This window comes from Pituophis catenifer, unplaced genomic scaffold (genome assembly GCF_029215685.1).
Source record: "Pituophis catenifer annectens isolate HBS135680 unplaced genomic scaffold, rPitCat1.0.hap2 SCAF_2, whole genome shotgun sequence".
Taxonomy (NCBI): domain Eukaryota; kingdom Metazoa; phylum Chordata; class Lepidosauria; order Squamata; family Colubridae; genus Pituophis; species Pituophis catenifer.
In genome coordinates this window covers 38,727,083-38,742,960 of record NW_027256882.1, presented here as the reverse complement: position 1 = coordinate 38,742,960, position 15,878 = coordinate 38,727,083, and the positions used below count along the sequence as shown (strand labels likewise).

The window sequence follows — 15,878 nt, the reverse complement described above, 5'->3', positions numbered from 1 at the left end:
TTCCCTTGGAGTGGGGAAGGAATGGAGATTTTGCAGCATCCTTCCCCTGCCACGTCCACCAAGCCACACCCACCAAGCCACACCCACAGAACCGGTAGTAAAAAAATTTGGATTTCACCACTGTCATACATACTGAATGTAGAAGAAGAGAACTGAATAACTATTTTGTCTTCCCATTGGGCTGAAAAAAGTAATGAGCAAGGCAGTTCTACATTTTAAAAAATGGTTAAATTAGCCCTAAGGCATAAGAAAATATGAAAGAACCATCCCATGAAAATTAATACTACAGTGCATTGGGTCTAAAAAAGTGAAGTATATATCATCTCTAGTGTTATGTAACCTAAAATGTAGACAAGGATTCTCACATTTTGGTTGTTCAGTCAGCTCTCTGAGAAATCAGTCATGGCCATCCAGATCTAAAGCTTCTACACTGAAGCTGGGCCTCCATACCTCTAACAAGGGAATAAAACATCTGATTAAGAGGAACCAAGGAGAGTGCATGGCAGGAGATGGCCAATCTGCTTAGGACTTCACCAAGGTTCATTTAAAAATTCCCAGGGGTCTCTGTAAAGAGGCACCTCGCTATATCTTCCCCACACCAGGTCAGCAGCCAGCTCTTCAAGGTCTATGGCTGGCAGCTTGAGCAACCCTCCCTTAATCCAGAACCAAGGGTAGATATTTTCTCCAGAAAAGTTTGCGGGAGGGAAGGTAAAGATCCAACAGCTGGTCTCAGCGTTGAAAAATGACACTTGCCCTGCCGTGTAATCTAGATTTACCCGGATCTTTTGGAGAGGCTCAGACAGATCCAAAGGAACAACTCCAGAATTGGTATACACCACGTATTTGTTTTGCTCATCTAAACCTAACCCCCAAATGCCATTTTCGGGGGCAAAATGTACCAGGTGCTTCCTTTCCACCGATTCTTTGGCTACCCCCACAGCCCAGATCTTCCCTTCTTCCACGTTTATCTCCCAGTAGACTCTCCCTGCAGTGAACCCTTCGCTTCCGAGCACGCAGGAAACTTTTTCGAATCTCATCCAGTGGTAAGGGATTTTTTCCTTCAGTTCTGCATTCCACTTGACAGTGATCTGGTCACCTGAAAGATCCAGCATGTGATTCAGGGTGTCCCGGTCAAATAACACATTTGCTGGAAGAGAAAAGGATCGTGTTAGGCTGCAAAGTAACTTTCCCTTCATATTCTATGCCATCCTCCAGATAGGTTATGGCAGCATCGTTGCTGGCAATTTTGGATGACAAGAAATCAGGCTAAAGGCTGGAGCACATTTCTGCACTGTATGGAACATATGCACCTGTTATTCAGAGACAGTTGCATAGCTGTTCCTTTTTTCTTCTTTTAATGACCCCATAATCTGATTTAGGGGTGGAGTCTGGGCAACTGAATGGAGCCAGGGTTGCCAGGTGTCCACTATTTGAGTGGACAGTCCACTTTTTTCACATTATGTTCACTATTTTTTTTCACAAAATAGTGGACATTTTTTTTATTCAAAAGCTTTATGATGAAATGATATGTAATCTAAAGCTGTACAGTCTAAGAGAATAAGGATAGGAGAATCGCGTTTTGTCTTTTTTTTCATAAATTAGAATGAGACAAAGATCGAATATCCATTGAACTCGATTCTCTGAAAAAATTAATGATGAGATTAAAATAAAAATATATTATAAAATTATGTACAGTTCACATTTTTAAAATGTATTGTGGCTTGTGTCGACTGACCTAAAATGGCATGTTAAAATGTTTGTAAGAAAATATATAATTTAATTGTAAATTTTTTAATTTTTTTTTACTACTTAACCTCCCCACCCCCCACCCCCGCTTGTCCGCTATTTTTTGGAAGCAGACCTGGCAACCCTAAATGGAGCCGATGCCCTTTACTGGCCGGATGCCTTTCCTGTCGCCAATGTAGAATTTTATTTAGCAGATATATACTCATTGAGCCCAGAGAGAGAAATATCTGTCTCTACCTAGGATTGAACTCACAGCCTCCTGATTGTGAGTCAAGAGCTCCACCTCTAGGCCACTGCACCACATAGCTGTTCCTTTTATACCTCAGCAAATGTTCTGGCTAGAGAGAAGTTCTGTAGAACAGGAAATTGGATTGACCAATTAGCACGCAGGATGGGCACCTCCACAGAATGCACAGTTGGGATTTGGGAAGTGTGTGTGTATATGTATTGGGAGCCATCTGCAGCCATCTACAACCTCTGCCTACCCATCAATCCCTTTGCAGCATACAAATGTAGTAATGGCTACAACAGGGATCTCCAATGTTGGTGACTTTAAGACTTGTGGATTTCAACTCCCAGAATTCCCCAATCGACATAGGGAGCTGTAGTCCACAAGTCTTAAAATTGCCAACATTGGAGATCCCTGGTCTAGAGAGGTGGTTGAGGGCCACCCCTAAATCAGCCTTCAGTCCATTTCAGGATTCAATTAGCATTTACAGCAGTGCTTTCCAAATCTGGAGAAATTACCCCAATTTGGGTAAAAATGTATTTTCCTTTGGATAAACAACACATAAGCCTGTTACCCAATTGCAACAGGGACATTTAAATTGACTTAAAGGTTGCTAAATATATATTTGAAAATCAACCAAAGTATTCCTATTAAGAGGAAAATCAATGAAATGAATGAATGTGTTGAAATGACATAAAAGTTCATGAATGATATTGTTTTAACAATACAGTTAATTCTCAAGTTACAAACCCTCATTCACTGAAGTCACAACAGTGCTGGAGCAAAGGACTTATGAGGGGTCTTTGAAGCTTGATAAGACTTTCTGATAAGTGGCTTTTGGGTAATGAAAGTAAAAATGGGCAAACAATTAATTTAATAAATAAGTAAGTAAGAAAAGAAGGAAGGAAGGAAGGAAGGAAGGAAGGAAGGAAGGAAGGAAAGAAAGAAAGAAAGAGAAAGAAAGGAAAGAAAGGAAGGAAAAAGGAAGGAAGGAAGGAAGGAAGGAAGGAAGGAAGGAAGGAAAGAAAGAAAGAGAAAGAAAGGAAAGAAAGAAAGGAAAAAGGAAGGAAGGAAGGAAGGAAGGAAGGAAGGAAGGAAGGAAGGAAGGAAGGAAGGAAGGAAAAAATTGGGAAGCACTGATTTATGGGAATCATTTAAGATGAAGCACACAAAAGTATCCCAAAATTTTAAAAAACAAAAACAAAACAAATTGACTGCTGACAAAATGAAAACAACCGCAGACTATTCCATTTTTGTGTTGTCTTTCCACTAAATCGAGTTTAAACAGTTTAGCAATGAATCGGTGAAATGAAAATCTTTTTACAACGCACCTCTATTAAATAACATATCAAAAAATAAACACTGAAAAATAGATGGCTTAATCACAATTTATAAAACATATACACCACTGGCTGCCTTTGTTTGGCACACTAAGCCAAAAGGATTGTTCATAAATCTCAGTGGCTAACTACACACGGGAAAGGAAACCGTAAAGCAATAAATTCTTCCATGATTGCCCAGTTTGGCTTGGTAAATTTACCTTTCTCATAAGATTTCAGGCAGTTGTTCATGATTTTCATTAATTCGGTTTGCATCTTAACTAAAAGGTAAAGGCAGAATAAAGGAAAATAAATAACAGTTGGCATTGTTAAAGTACTTCATTCGGCAACTAACCATAGTCATGCAAAGATGCCACGATTCAAGTCTGTTTACATTATTGTACCCTGCCTCTAATATACCCTAAGCTTTTTTTTCTAATACATTTCTCAAAAAAATAAACAAATAAATAAATAAAAATATGGTCTGCACAGAGGAATCAAGGAGGAATTTCCTGACAGTGAGAATGATTACTCAATGGAACTCCTGGAGTTGTTGCTGCTTTTCAAAAAAAGATTGGACACCCATTTATCTGGAATAGTATAAGAACCCTTATCTTTAGCAGGGGTTTGCCAACTTCCAGTGGGACCAGAAGTTGGCAAATGGGCCATTTCTGGCCTCCGAAGGCCTCTTGGGAGGTGTGGAAGGCCGTTTTCGCCCTCCCCAGGCTCCAGAGCCCCTCTAGGAGCAAAAAACGGGCCTACCGGGTCCATTGTGCCATCACATGCCAAAAGCGGGGGGAGCGCAAGGGGTCACATGCAGTAGTGGGTTGCCCCTGGTTCACACCGGTTCTATAGTACCAGTAGTAAAACTGGTGGGAGGCTCCGCCCACCAACCCCGACGTCATCAGAATGCTTCTGCGCATGTCCCATTGCGAACCGGTAGTAAAGGTAAGTAGAACCCATCCCTGGTCATGTGCGCATGTGCAGGTGATGGGGCACATAGAATTATGGGTGTGGGCACATGTGTGTGGCCCCCCCCGCACTCCCCTGATTTTGGCACGGGATGGCAAAAAGATTAGCCATCACTGATCTATGTCATTGCAAGCAACTAAATCCCCAAGTATAGAATTCACGCTAATTTTATGTTATTCTGTCTATAACACAGAAATCTCCCTAGAGACTGCTTTCTTTCTTTTGGGAACAGATAGATAAAGTTTCATGGAGGGAGTCAGTTCTGGATCTCTTGCAGCTGTGCGAAGATTCAAGGTTAGTTCCCCGCTTGACCCCTCCTCTCTGACTGACTGGATGTTTCCTAATAATCTATGCCTTTAACATTTGTCAACATTCTTGAGGTATTGATAGCATCCATTTCATCAACATTTTCCTTGGCTGCTACTTTACAGTATCATTTCAATTCCACTCTTCAAAGTAGCTCCTTAAAATTCCCATAGAAATCTCTGACTACCTTCTTCCAGCTTTCGATTTTCACCCGGAATTATGTCTATTCTCACTCTTCCATTTTTTTCAAGCACCATTTTTGGCATTCTCATATAATGGACGGTTTCACATTTGGAAACTCTCTTTTTGATATAGTCAGTAGATCTAAATTAATCTTTTGTGATAAGCAAAGAAATGAATTGTGTTTTTGTATTTACTGCTTTTTATAAATCCATATAAACCATATATTTGAAAGAATAAGGTTTTTTCTATGCATATGATTTCCCATCACTCACAAGAGGGAGGAAGTACATAGAATATTGTGAAAGAACAGGTGGAGAAGAAGGTTTGTTGTGGAATGAGGGAAGAAAGAGAAGAAGAGCAACTCCGAATGCAATTAAAACGTCCTACTTTAATGCTTTCTTTAAGGGAAACATGCATTTATTATGTATAAGAAAATGTACATTTTCTATTATGTGGGGAGGGGGAAAGAGTGGGGGGGAGAAAATTGTTTGTATTTCTTATAAAACTTTTCAATAAAAAAAAAAGAATATTGTGAGAGAAGTAAAGGAGAGACAGATTTTCTGGAAGAGAAAGTTATTGAGGACAATGGCCACAAGAACAAGTGACAAAACATGGAATCATCATAGAAAGAAATCCCTAAGCCTGTTTCTATCACCTCTCATTTTCCTCCTTCTTTTCATCCTGATACCTTTCAATGCTTTCAGTGTCTCCTTCAGAACTTTATTTTGTTCAGTGATTTTTTCCAATCTCTGTTCCAGGTCGCCAAGATTGTTTTCCACATACTTTTCTTCACCCAAGCTAAAGGAAAAAAGAAAAAACAACAGCACTAGGCTATACAGGCACTTGAAAACAAAAATATATAGTCATCTGTGAAAACACACACAAACTGGGGTGTTACACAAAGTAGCCAAAGATATAATGCGAGCACGGTCTTATGCACATTCATGTTAGAAGAGGGTAGGGTGAGAGTGAGATGGTAGTACCTAAATTAGATGATGATGGAGATAGAGAGATATGGATGAATGGATAGGTGGATGGATAGATGGATGAATTTACAGCTAGATAAATAAATAAAGAGAAAGAAAGATAATAGATAGATAGATAGATAGATAGATAGATAGATAGATAGAGAGATAGATGATAGAGAGATAGAGAGATACAGTAAGATAGATAGATGATAGATAGATAGATAGATAGATAGATAGATAGATAGATAGATAGATAGATAGATAGATAGATAGATATAGACAGACACAGATAGAGTTATACAATAAGATAGATATAGATGGACAGTAAGATAGATGATAGATGATAGATAGATAGATAGATAGATAGATAGATAGATAGATAGTAAGATAGATAGATGATAGGAAGATAGATAAATAGAAAGAAAGAGATAGACAGATAGATAGATAGATAGATAGATAGATAGATAGATAGATAGATAGATATAGACAGACACAGATGATAGAGTTATACAATAAGATAGATATAGACAGTAAGATGGATGATAGATAGATAGAAAGAAAGAAAGATAGATAGAGATAGATGATAGATAGATAGATAGTAAGTTAGATAGATGATAGGAAGATAGATAAATAGAAAGATAGATAGATGATAGATAAAGATAGATAGATAGATAGATAGATAGATAGATAGATAGATAGATAGATAAATTGGTAGATGGTAGGAAGATAGATCAAAAGAAAGAAAGAAAGAAAGAAAGAAAGAAAGAAAGAAAGAAAGAAAGAAAGAAAGATACAGACAGAATGACAGACAGACAGATGATAGGTAGATGATAGACAGATAGACCCCTGCACCTAATGAAATGCATGGGTTAAAGATGTTATGATAAAGATGATATACACGGGTCAGATTTCCAAAGACCGAAACAGTTGGTAGGCATTGCTTTGGCTACAATTATTTACTACAGCCATGTATCTGTATTTTTTTTCAAAGAAAGATTTCTAGCAATCTTGTTACAGAGGAGCCAAGAGGAGCCTAGGGAACCACAGCAACATTTTCAGAAGCTCAAATACAGCGGCCTCTCCGGGAAAGTGTATCCCAAACTTCATCACCAGGCAAAAGGAAAATGCGTAAGGAAGAGGCACGTACCAGTTTGAAATAATTTTAAATTCCTAGAAGAAAGCAGAGAAAATTCTCATTTTAGTAAGGGTTAGGGTTAGCATTAGCATTCGTGTAATTATCAGCATTAATGCAAAAGTTTATCTTATTCCTTAAAACAGAATATTTGTGAACTTAGTAAAGTCTTAGCTATAATTCACTTTCAGCACTTTTAAGATTCCCTTTCGACTTCATTGTTTATATACAACAGTTTCAATCCTCTAAGCAAACTTTCAACTAAACTCTCAGTCTGAACAAGTCATGCCATAGAGCAGGGGTCAGCAACCTGTGGCTCTGGAGCCGCATGTGGCTCTTTCATCCCTCTGCTGCGGCTCCCTGTCGCTCAATTTATGCATCACAACTGCCAATGTGAGACACCACCAACACACAGTTTATTAAGCTTTTCGACCCCCGGTAGGCCAACCATGGATAAATCCAAGAAAAGAAAAGTTTCAGAAGAAAACAGAATCTTTAATTCAACTATATATGCTAGTTTTGTGGCTGCTCAAGAAATAGTCAGGAATGGGAAGAGTTTTGTGGCTCCCGGTGTTTTCTTTTCTGTAGGAAATGGGTCCAAATGGCTCTTAAACACTCAGTTTAAGGTTGCCGACCTCTGCCATAGAGGAATAAACATGTTGCAATGCTTATTATACACATTATACACACAGACACATCCGCGCACACACAAAACCAATAATCAAGAACATTTCTATGAAAGTTCTCACCTTCAGGCATTCTTCAGGAAGGACCTTGCGCAGCTTCTCTAAATCACTGACCAAACGGTTGATCTGAGTCATTTGCTTCAAGAATTCAGCCTCTGGCTGATCACACTTCCTCTCTAGGTCTCCAATCAGGGCGTTCAGTTGGATTGTGTTGGTGGTGTGCCTGGAATAATTTTTTTTCTGGTAGTCTGAGATGTTGACTTTCAGTTCTTCCAGATGGGAAAGTAGGAACTGCATTTGATCCTTTGCAGCCTGGTGGAACTCTTCAAATTCATGCACCAACTTGCGACGTTCTTCTCCTGGCCTTTTCTGCAGATATATCATTATTGGAATTGTACGTGGCTGAATCGTCTGATTTCACAGCCACTCAAGGCGACATAAAATGCAGCAAACGTCCAAAATAAGCGAAAAATACCAATCGTAGTAATATGTCACAATTAGCCACCACCGCAAAAATAACCCATAACACAATATAGATAGTCCTCGAATTACAATGGCGATTGGGAACAGGATTGTGGTCGCTAAGCAATGTGATCATACAGCATAGTTTCACATAACCCCATTGCTTAGGATGGCAATCCAGGCAGTTCCCGGTTGTTATTCCAACCCCAAGTACATACCAGACATTAAGCAGGAAACAGGGGTCCCAAGGAAGTACCATGTGAAAGTGGGGGAGGTCTTGGGAGAGGTCTAGGACAGGGGTGTCAAACTCAAGGCTCGGGGGCCAGATCCAGCCTGCAGGGCTCTTAGATCTTGCCCGTGGGGTCACCCTGGAAACAGCAAAGGACTGGCCCGCGGTGCCTCTGCCAGAGAAAATGGAGCTCGGGAGGGCTGCAGGGTGAAAAGGAAGGTGCTGCTGGATGTATGCGTGAGACCAAAGGGAATGAAGGAAGATGCTGTGGATGTGTGTGAGTGAATGGGGGGTGGGGGAGGAAGGATGTGGTGCGGATGAATGAAGAAAGGACAGGATCGGTGTGTCAACCCTGAAGTTGTTCTGGTTGAAGCCATCTTGGAGCTTCGGTGCTGCCACACTAGAGCTGAGGGATTGGGGGTGAGGATATAGATAACTGGGGTTGTGTAGTCAAAATAAAATGCTTTCTCTTAGGGGACCAAGGGCGTTCTCACACCTGGCCGGAGGAAGGAGGAATGATGTCACCAGACCACCAGATAGCATCTTGATTGGACTTTGTGACTGATTGTTTGGGGTTGAGAGGAAAAAGTTTACTTTTAATTAGGGGAAAATCAAGGGACCCTCAGAGTCAGTTTTCACCAAATATGTGCCAATATGATATTTCCAATAAAGCTTTTCTTTGAGGAGACCTGGTGGCACAGCAGACTAAAGCACTGTTATTAACATCAGCCGCCTGCAATTACAGCAAGTTCAAATCTCACCAGGCTCAAGGTTGACTCAGCCTTCCATCCTTTCTAAGGTAGGTAAAATGAGGACCCAGTTTGTGAGGGCAATAAGCTGACTTTTGTATAAATATACAAAAGTATGAAGGCTATTGCTTAACGCATTGTAAGCCGCCCTGAGTCTCCGGAGAAGGGCGGCATATAAATCAAATTAAAAAAAAAAATCCACCTGCCTCGGAGTTTTTGCTTGCAATGGATCCAGAGGCAGGTTTCAAAACCCGTCATTACCAGTTTGCTCGTAGGCGTGGGTGCCTCATCCAAGAAGCTTCTTCAGACCTGAAGAAGCTTCTTGGATGAGAAGTGAAAGGTTTTCAAAGAAAAAAAAAACCAAGAAAGTGCAATTGCCTTTTGGAAAAGCATCTTTGGGACAATCATGACCTGGATGATTGAGAGTCTCCATAGACATTAAGCAACTTTAATGTTCTCTACTCTAAGTTATAAGAATCTTCCCAGGCCTTTTGCCTTCTGCTGGGAACAAGCCAGGGGTGAAATGCTCCCAGTTCGGACTGGATCACCCGATCAGGTAGTGATGGCGGCAGGTGGTTCAGAGAACCAGTAGCAAAAATCCCTGCGCCGCCCCCATGCCCAGCTGAGCTGCGCGATGATCAGAGGCTTTTTTTTTAACTTTTAAAAGCATTTTTTCTACAACCTCTTTGGCCGAAAAAATGCTTTTAAAAGTAAAAAAAAAAAAAGCCTACAACCTCTTCAGCTGAAGAGGTTGTAGGAAAAAAATGCTTTTAAAAGCCTCTGATGATCCCAGCTAAATTGCCTGATCGTCAGAGGCTTTTAAAAGCATTTTTTAACAAATGCGTTTTCGTCCAAAGAGGTTGTAGAAAAAATGCTTTTAAAAGTTAAAAAAAAAAAAAGTTGGCCACGCCCACCCAGTCACATTACCTCCCCCCCCCCCAACCCATGCCCACAGAACCGGTAGTAACAAATTTTACATTTCACCACTGGAACAAGCATGGATCTTGGGGAAAATCAAGCTTATGCATCTTGCAGCTGTGCAAGGACTCTAAGCTAAGTCCTGACTTGACCCCTCCTTCCAGCCTAGCTGGGAATTTCCCAACATCACCCCCCTCTCCACAGTAGCTTCCTCCCTCTTCCATGTCTTCTTCCACTTCTGAATTCTCACAAGAACCTGGGAGGGGTGGGCCAAGCGCTTATTTCAGGGTTCAAAAAAATATAAGTTGGGGTGTTATTTTTGGGGAAACAGGGTAGTTCTCCAACAGTTTCTTCATATACAGCTAGTCCACGACATATGACCAGTCATTTCATGGTTATTCGAAGTTACAATGGCACTGAAAAAAGTGATTTATGATTGGTTTTCACACATACCACCTTGAGATAAATTGGGCGGCCTATAAATTTTATAAATAAATACAAAACAACTATGGCAAAAAGGTCATAAAATGGGATGCAACTCACTTAACGAGTGCCTTGCTAATCAACGGAAATTTTGGACTCAATCGTGGTCATAAGTCAAGGACTATCTTTACCCAGTGAAATGGGGCCTGCCATTTCCCTGGGCTTTTTGTTATAAGTCTCTTCACTAGCAAAGCGGAACATAGAAATAACCAACCAAATAAAACTAGAGATACCTACCCATAGATTCTGAGTGCTCATTTTAACATGGTTCTCATACATCCTAGCAACGTGTCTTCCCTTTTTCAAGTGATTCTGGATTTCAGCCTATTAAAATGTTGCAGGGAGGAAGAGGAGAAGAACATTAGATTTGAATGACTAGAACAGGGGTTGCCAACCTTTCGGACCTGAGGGACCACTTAATTCATAATTTTAAAACCCAACGACCACTAATATAATCTGCTTAATGACTGGCTGGGTGGGCGTGGCCAACTCAATGGCCAACTCGATGTCACTCACATCGAGGGGCGCCTCGCCAGCCTCTACTCGCCCCTCTCCTCCCAGCCACTCCTCGCCTCCCCGCCCGGGCTCCTTAGGGCCCCAACAGGAAGCAGTTGATGGAGCTAAACAGCCACCACGAGAATGAGTTGGCGAAATAGTTCAATTCAAATTGGATCTTACTGAGAAGGAGGCTCAGCAGAAGCACCTCACTGAGGACTAGGAGCATAGGTTTTCCAAGCAGAGGGAAGACCTGCGGGAGTGTAAGGCCAGGTACAGGCGCCTGGAAAGCTCAGTGGGCTGAGATGGTCAGCCAGTTCCAGGCCATGATGCAGTCCCACTGGAACGAGGCCCTCTGGCTCTTCGCCACCAGCGGCACTTCCCTTCAGCCTTCACCCAAAGCCCCACACCAGGAGGCTGAAACAGACCCCAAGTCAGAATTTCTCCCCCCCTTCAACCCACACAAAAAGACCCTGAAGGGGGAGACTCTCTGCAGCAACACAAACGTTCATTGCATGTATCCCACCCAGGGGCTGTACTTTGAGGACCCGTAGTGTAGTTCACTCCAGAACTAGAAGTTTTTTCATCCTCACTCAGAATTAAAATACACTACACCAGGGGTGAAATCTAAAATTTGTTACTACCGGTTCTGTGGGTGTGGCTTGGTGGGGGGGGGGGGGGGTAATGTGACTGGGTGGGCGTGGCCAACTTTTTTTTTTTTTACTTTTAAAAGCATTTTTTCTACAACCTTAAGAGGTTGTAGAATGACCCCAAGGCATTGCAACCGTCATAAATATGAACCCAGTCGCCAAGTAGCTGAATTTTGATGATGTCACCATGGGGATGCTGCAACGGTCGTAAGGGTGAAAAATGGTCATAAGTCACTTTTTTCAATGCTGTTGTAACTTTGAACAGTCATAAAGGAACTGTTTTTCCAAAGGTGCTTTTTTTCAAGAGGCAACTGGACTTTCTGGTTTTTCTTTGAAGACGTTTCGCTTCTCATTCAAGAAGCTTCTTCAGCTCTGACTGGATGGTGCGGAATGGAAGGATTTATACTCCATCCAGTCAGAGCTGAAGAAGCTTCTTGGATGAGAAGTGAAACATGTTCAAAGAAAAACCAGAAACTCCAGTTGCCTCTTGAAAATACAGCCCCTTTGGGACAACCATGACCTGGATGACTGAGAATCTCCATAGACATAAATGAACTGTTGTAAATCGAGAACTACCTGTATTTATTAGACAGCATGTACTAGTGGGAGTCCCTCCTTAAAATATTGAGTGATGGCCCCTCGCACAGCAAAGGGATACATTAAGAGCCAGTTTGGTCTAGTGGTTAAGACACCATGCTAAGAAAGCTAGAGCCCATGAGTTCAGGTCCCATCTTAGCCATGAAAGCCAGTGGGGTGATTTTATGTCAGACCTGCCATGATTTAAACCCCTAAATAGAAACGATCCTTGGCTCCATTTGTTTTGTTTTGTTTTGTTTTTGTTTTTTTAATTTGATTTATATGCCGCCCTTCTCCGGAGACTCAAAGCGGCTTACAATGTGCTCAGCAATTGCCTTCATCCTTTCGTATATTTATACAAAGTCAGCTTATTGCCCCCACAAACTGGGTCCTCAATTTACCTACCTTAGAAAGGATGGAAGGCTGAGTCGACCTTGAGCCTTGGCGAGATTTGAACCTGCAGTAATTGCAGGCAGCTGGTCTTAATAACCAGCTTAATAACAGGGTGCCTTAGACCACTGTACTACCAAGGCTCTTTCTCTTGTTGAGAAAGATATAGTTTTATTAGAAGTCAAGTGCATTGCAGTATTAAATCTAGAACTGAAAATCACACTCCAAAAATCCCTAAATTCTACTTTTCCCTCCCTTAACTGTCACTCATTGCCCACCTCAGTGTAACCAATCCGGTTCAGGCAAGATGTTTTCCTAACGGCCAGTCCAAGCATAGTTTGGTATGCAGCCCACTCCTTTTTCCAGCTGGGTGACCTTGAGGCAGCATCTGGGGGAGATACTGCCCTTACTTTCATTTTCCCCCAAGCCTTCCACCCTCCCCACAGTTCATGGCAGTCTTTCACCGTCTAGCAGCAAAGACCAAACAAACGTAAGGAGACAGCTGACACTTTGGGCCAGTCACACACTCTCAATCCAACCCACCTCACAGGATTGTTGTTAGGAAGAGGAAGGTGTGTGGAATATGTAAGCTTTGAGTTATTTGTAAAAATAATAAAGGCAGGAAACAGACAGACAGATAAAGAAAAATCTTAGAGAGGCGGGAGAGACTAACGCATAAACAACAGATGATGGAAGCATACATGTTTGTAAGCTGCCTTGAGTCTTCGGAGAAAGGCGGCATACAAGTCGAACAAATAAATAAACAAATAAATAAATGTTCATAAGCAAAGGATTTCAAATTACTATAGGTAAGGGAGCTCAGGTTATTTCCTGTGGCTGTTTTCTTTCAGAAACCAAAAAGAAGGGATAAAAGCATTAAAAGAATAAATAAAACAATAAAACGGGGAGGAAAACATCTACCATAAATCAAGAGGCGGGGGGGGGGCGCAGTTTGGGAATGCCAGACAGGGAAAAAGAAAAAAAAACATTCCTCATTGCAACTCTATGGGATTGTTCTAAAAAGATAACGAACTTTGGCTTTATATTTCTATATATCAACTTGATTTAATCGACTCCACTCATCTAAGAACTGGTTTTCCCGAGACCCAGCTCCAGTCCTCTGCAGAGCAGCTGTTTTTGTATCAGTGGGACCTTATGGAAAGGTGAGATGGAATGTTTTGCTCCTGTAATTCTCTCCCACCCCTGCAGCCCAACGGAATAACAAAGAAAGGGGAAATCTCAGAGTTTCTTTTGTTCTGGTGCTGGTGGGTGCCTCTTGCTCAGGTTGAAGGAAGGGAGATTTACTGGAAGCTGAGACTCAACCCCACCTTCCTTGCAAGAATCTCATCTGAATGGGGGGAAAAACTGAAGAGGAGGAGGTGGTGGTGGCCGAACTCTAATCTGGGCCCTCAAGGGGGTGCTGGATAAAGCCACAGCAGTTGCAGTTCTTTTTTCTTAATAGGAAAATTAATACCTATTAATACCCTTTGAAAAATGATAAAATGATGTGCTGACTGGAAACCCCATAGACGTTTTCCATGAAACAGAAAAAAATGAATTTAAGAGTTTACAGTTTTGATAGTTAGCATAGGTTATGCTATAGAGCCAGAGGTAAATTTATAATTGTACTTATAAATGCTATAAATATTAGATTTCTTTCTTTCTTTCTTTCTTTCTTTCTTTCTTTCTTTCTTTCTTTCTTTCTTTCTTTCTTTCTTTCTTTGTCTCTTTTCCTTCCTCTCTCCCTTCCTTTCTTCCCAGCTTTTTTCTCTTTCTCTATATTAGTTTCTACTAATTTTTAATTATCTATGTATAAAATTTTATTTTAAAAAATAAACACACGGAGAGAGAGAGGAATGTGCTCTTCGGTGATTCCTGGTGATTTCCTAACGGTAGTTAGAATTTCTGACTTTTATAATCCATAGTGGAACTAGATAGATAACATGTTAAGAAACTCTGGAAGAGTAATTTATAGCTTTACTTGGAGATACCAAGAAGATATTTTCTTCCAGCTCTTACACTTATTACCAGTCCTAGTAGGATGAAGGGATTCAAAGCAAAATCTTTCATTTGTTCTGTTTCCCTGGTCCTTTTGCCAAAGTTTAGAAGCACATGCAAAGGTTTATATTGCATATATCCTGCACCTCCTGCCTATTTTTCTAAATAAACACCGGAGTAATTGCTACGATCTACAGTCAAGTTAGGATACTCAAAGGTTTGTTCAGGATGCTTTACAAAGAGTTATTTTTCTCAATTTGCTGCCTGCTGGACTGGTGGCTTCATCTTCCAAGCTTCCCAGCCAGAATTCCAAGCTTGCAATCCTTGAAGAATCTCACCTCTTTTATGAACGTACCTGGAATGAGATGCCAAGGAGATCCCAAAATTGTCTAGAAAAGCCAATCGCTGACTCACCTTCTTTTTTTGGGCTGCTTCTTCCATGGGGAGAACAGTGTGAGTGTGATGCTTCTTGCTTTTGGCACACTGGGCGCAGATCAAAGCCAACTCATTTTGGCAAAAGAACTTCAGAGGTTTGTTGTGGACCTCACAGAGAGTTGAGTTAGCAGCAGCTCCAGCAGCATCAGCAGTAGCCATGGCTCCTCTCATGGAAAGAAGGAGAAGAAAAAAAAATCTTCCCCCACCCAGCTTCCTTTTGGCCAAGAAGGTCTCCTCCCACTGTGCCCTCAGTGTGTTCTTCACTGGCATCTTACACGCCTCCAGCTGTATCATACAAAGGTGGTGTTTCCCCCACCTCTTGTGAAGGACTTTATCCATGTGCATTTAAGATGGTTGTATGCCATTAAATCCGTTTTCTCGACTTCTCACACTGCCTGCAACTGGAATGAGTGCTTCAGAAGCCAGATCATGCTAGGAGGGTTCCCAGGTTAAGTGAATTTAGCGTGTCATGGGAACTCAGATCATTCTTATGTGTACAATCATGCTGTTGAAAGCCCTTTCATTGTCCTGTCTCAGAATATAGTGAAGTGTTAGAAGTTAACAGGCTCTGAAAGTCTATGGAGATACTCGGTCATCCAGGTCATGGTTAGCTCAAAGATGCTTTTTCAAGAGAATAGAATAGAATAACAGAGTTGGAAGGGACCTTGGAGGTCTTCTAGTCCAACCCCCTGCCCAGTCAGGAAACCCTACACCACTTCAGACAAATGCTTATCCAACATCTTCTTAAAAACTTCCAGGGTTGGAGCATTCACAACTTCTGGAGACAAGCTGTTCCACTGATTAATTGTACTCACTGTCAGGAAATTTCTCCTTAGTTCTAAGTTGCTTCTCTCCTTGATTAGTTTCCACCCATTGCTTCTTGTTCTACCCTCAGGTGCTTTGAAGAATAGTTTGACTCCTTCTTCTTTGTGGCAACCCCTGAGATACTGGA

The 15,878-nt window shown here is 41.3% G+C and overlaps 1 protein-coding gene across 1 annotated transcript; it reads right to left on the bottom strand.

The window, feature by feature from the left end:
* Positions 1 to 530: 530 nt before the first annotated feature.
* LOC139309376 (zinc finger protein RFP-like) lies at positions 531 to 15,085 on the bottom strand. Its single transcript, XM_070933438.1, has 7 exons — positions 14,906 to 15,085; positions 10,620 to 10,706; positions 7,605 to 7,910; positions 6,871 to 6,893; positions 5,444 to 5,553; positions 3,516 to 3,575; positions 531 to 1,147 (listed from the first exon to the last, which is right to left on the bottom strand). Exons 1-7 carry the CDS (start codon positions 15,083 to 15,085, stop codon positions 531 to 533), a joined length of 1,383 nt encoding a protein of 460 aa, XP_070789539.1.
* Between the last annotated feature and the right edge of the window lie 793 nt (positions 15,086 to 15,878).